Below are 1,831 nucleotides of genomic sequence, written 5' to 3' on the forward strand. Positions count from 1 at the left end.
GAACCTGGGATGTGGAGCTTGCAGTGAGCCAAGATCGCGCCACTGCACTCCAGCCTGGGCGACAGAGCGAGACTCCGTCTCAAAAAAAAAAAAAAAGAAAAAGAAAACATGCCTCATATGATACTTATATGTAATGGTTTAAGTTAAAATTCTTGTCTTGAGTTCAAGAATCAAACTAGATTTTGATTTTAAATGATTGATTTTAAATTGATGATTGTAAATTATAAAATCTGTATTTGAACAGATGTAAGGATTGTGGACATCTAAGTGTATTGTAACTGACTGTCTTTTCAGGCCTTATTTTGGAGCCTCTTTTGGGCTATGGTTATAATACAGATAGCCTGTTAAATCAGTATTTGGGAGTGGATTTTTTGAAGTGATTTATTCCCTTATTATATTTATTCTGTTATTAGATTTAAGAAACAGATGTGATTTTCCAGCTTGATATCTATGGGAGTTCTGTATTCTGCCCATCCGACAGGACATTTTATTTAATTATATTTAATAAAACCTAACAGAAGGTTATAATTTAAAAATCTTTCCCCTTGGATCTCATAAAACATCAAGTATCGCTCTTATTTAACCATAATCCTTGTCGTACTTTATTACCATGATTAAAAATTATTATGGCATTATATAGAGAATATAATGCATGCCAGGTAATTAATTTTTCCCTTTGGACTAATTAAAGGTTGAAAAGCTTCCTTGATTTTAGTAAGCAGTAAATCTGATGAATAATACTTTCTATGCCTCAGCCTTTTATTCTTATTCTCTTCTAGGTAACAACATCCATTTTATACACCGCGATAGGAATAGGTTGGATCACAAACCTATCAACTCTGTTTTACAGCTTGTAGGAGTTCAGCATGTGAACTTTACAAACAGACCTTCAGTTATCCATGTGTGACTTAAAATGCAATCAGTCACTTTCAGCTGGACCTTCTGGAATGTGACCTTCAATATCCTCGTGCAGTGTCTAACCTGCTGTCCCTTCCCAGCCTTTGAGGAGTTAGGGAAGCATAAAGGGGGCTTGAACCAGTTGAATTGCATGCTGGGAGGCATCAGTTGTCAAAAATGTGATATATACTTCCATTTTATAACTTTTAACATTTTATACAAAATAACAAAAATGAATATACAAAATATAACTTTAAACCTATAAAACCTATAAAATCATAAATATTTAAATTATTTTACATTATGGTATAGTCAGTCAATGAAAGATTTTTTTGGCAATGTAAATTCTGATGAATATATAAAGGGATGGGAGAGCAGCAGAAGACCATTGTATTCAGTGAAGAAGACAAAATATCAAATTCTGTCAACAATGTAACTTCATTTTTATATGTATATATTTGTATTTTTGTATGCTTAGGAAAAAGACAATAAACACTGAAATGTTGCCAGTAGGTATCTCTGTGTTAAGATTACAGTGTTATTATTTTATTTTCTGTACTTTTCTGTATTTCCCAACTGTTACATAATGAGCATGATTAATATTGTAGGGCCAGGAAAAGGTCTTTAAACATTGTACAACAGTTTTATGCCTACATAACAACCTTCACAAAAGTGCAAATGATGTAAGCTGCAGTCCACTTTTCCATCCTAACTGCTTTACTCAGAGGAGGTGTAGCAATCCAAACATCTGATATATAGCCAGTGTCCACAGCACCTTCTCAAACTACATACTTGCTATCCATTTCACTAGGATTTTGGGGGGTTGGGGGAGCTATGAGAAAAAATTTGTTTTAGATATTTAAGATATGTATTTAAAATATGGTCGGGGCCGGGCGCGGTGGCTCAAGCCTGTAATCCCAGCACTTTGGGAGGC

At 34.1% G+C, this 1,831-nt stretch overlaps 1 protein-coding gene across 1 annotated transcript in view; it reads left to right on the forward strand.

The window, feature by feature from the left end:
• Nucleotides 1-1,413, forward strand: part of AAED1 (AhpC/TSA antioxidant enzyme domain containing 1) — a 15,216-nt gene extending 13,803 nt beyond the window's left edge. Inside the window, exon 6 of the mRNA XM_011976015.1 lies at nucleotides 780-1,413. Within this exon, the coding sequence (XP_011831405.1) occupies nucleotides 780-907 (128 nt within the window). The 3' untranslated portion in view covers nucleotides 908-1,413. The remainder of the gene's footprint in view (nucleotides 1-779) is intronic.
• The last annotated feature ends 418 nt before the right edge of the window (nucleotides 1,414-1,831 follow it).

Source organism: Mandrillus leucophaeus, unplaced genomic scaffold (genome assembly GCF_000951045.1).
Source record: "Mandrillus leucophaeus isolate KB7577 unplaced genomic scaffold, Mleu.le_1.0 Scaffold161, whole genome shotgun sequence".
NCBI classification, from domain to species: domain Eukaryota; kingdom Metazoa; phylum Chordata; class Mammalia; order Primates; family Cercopithecidae; genus Mandrillus; species Mandrillus leucophaeus.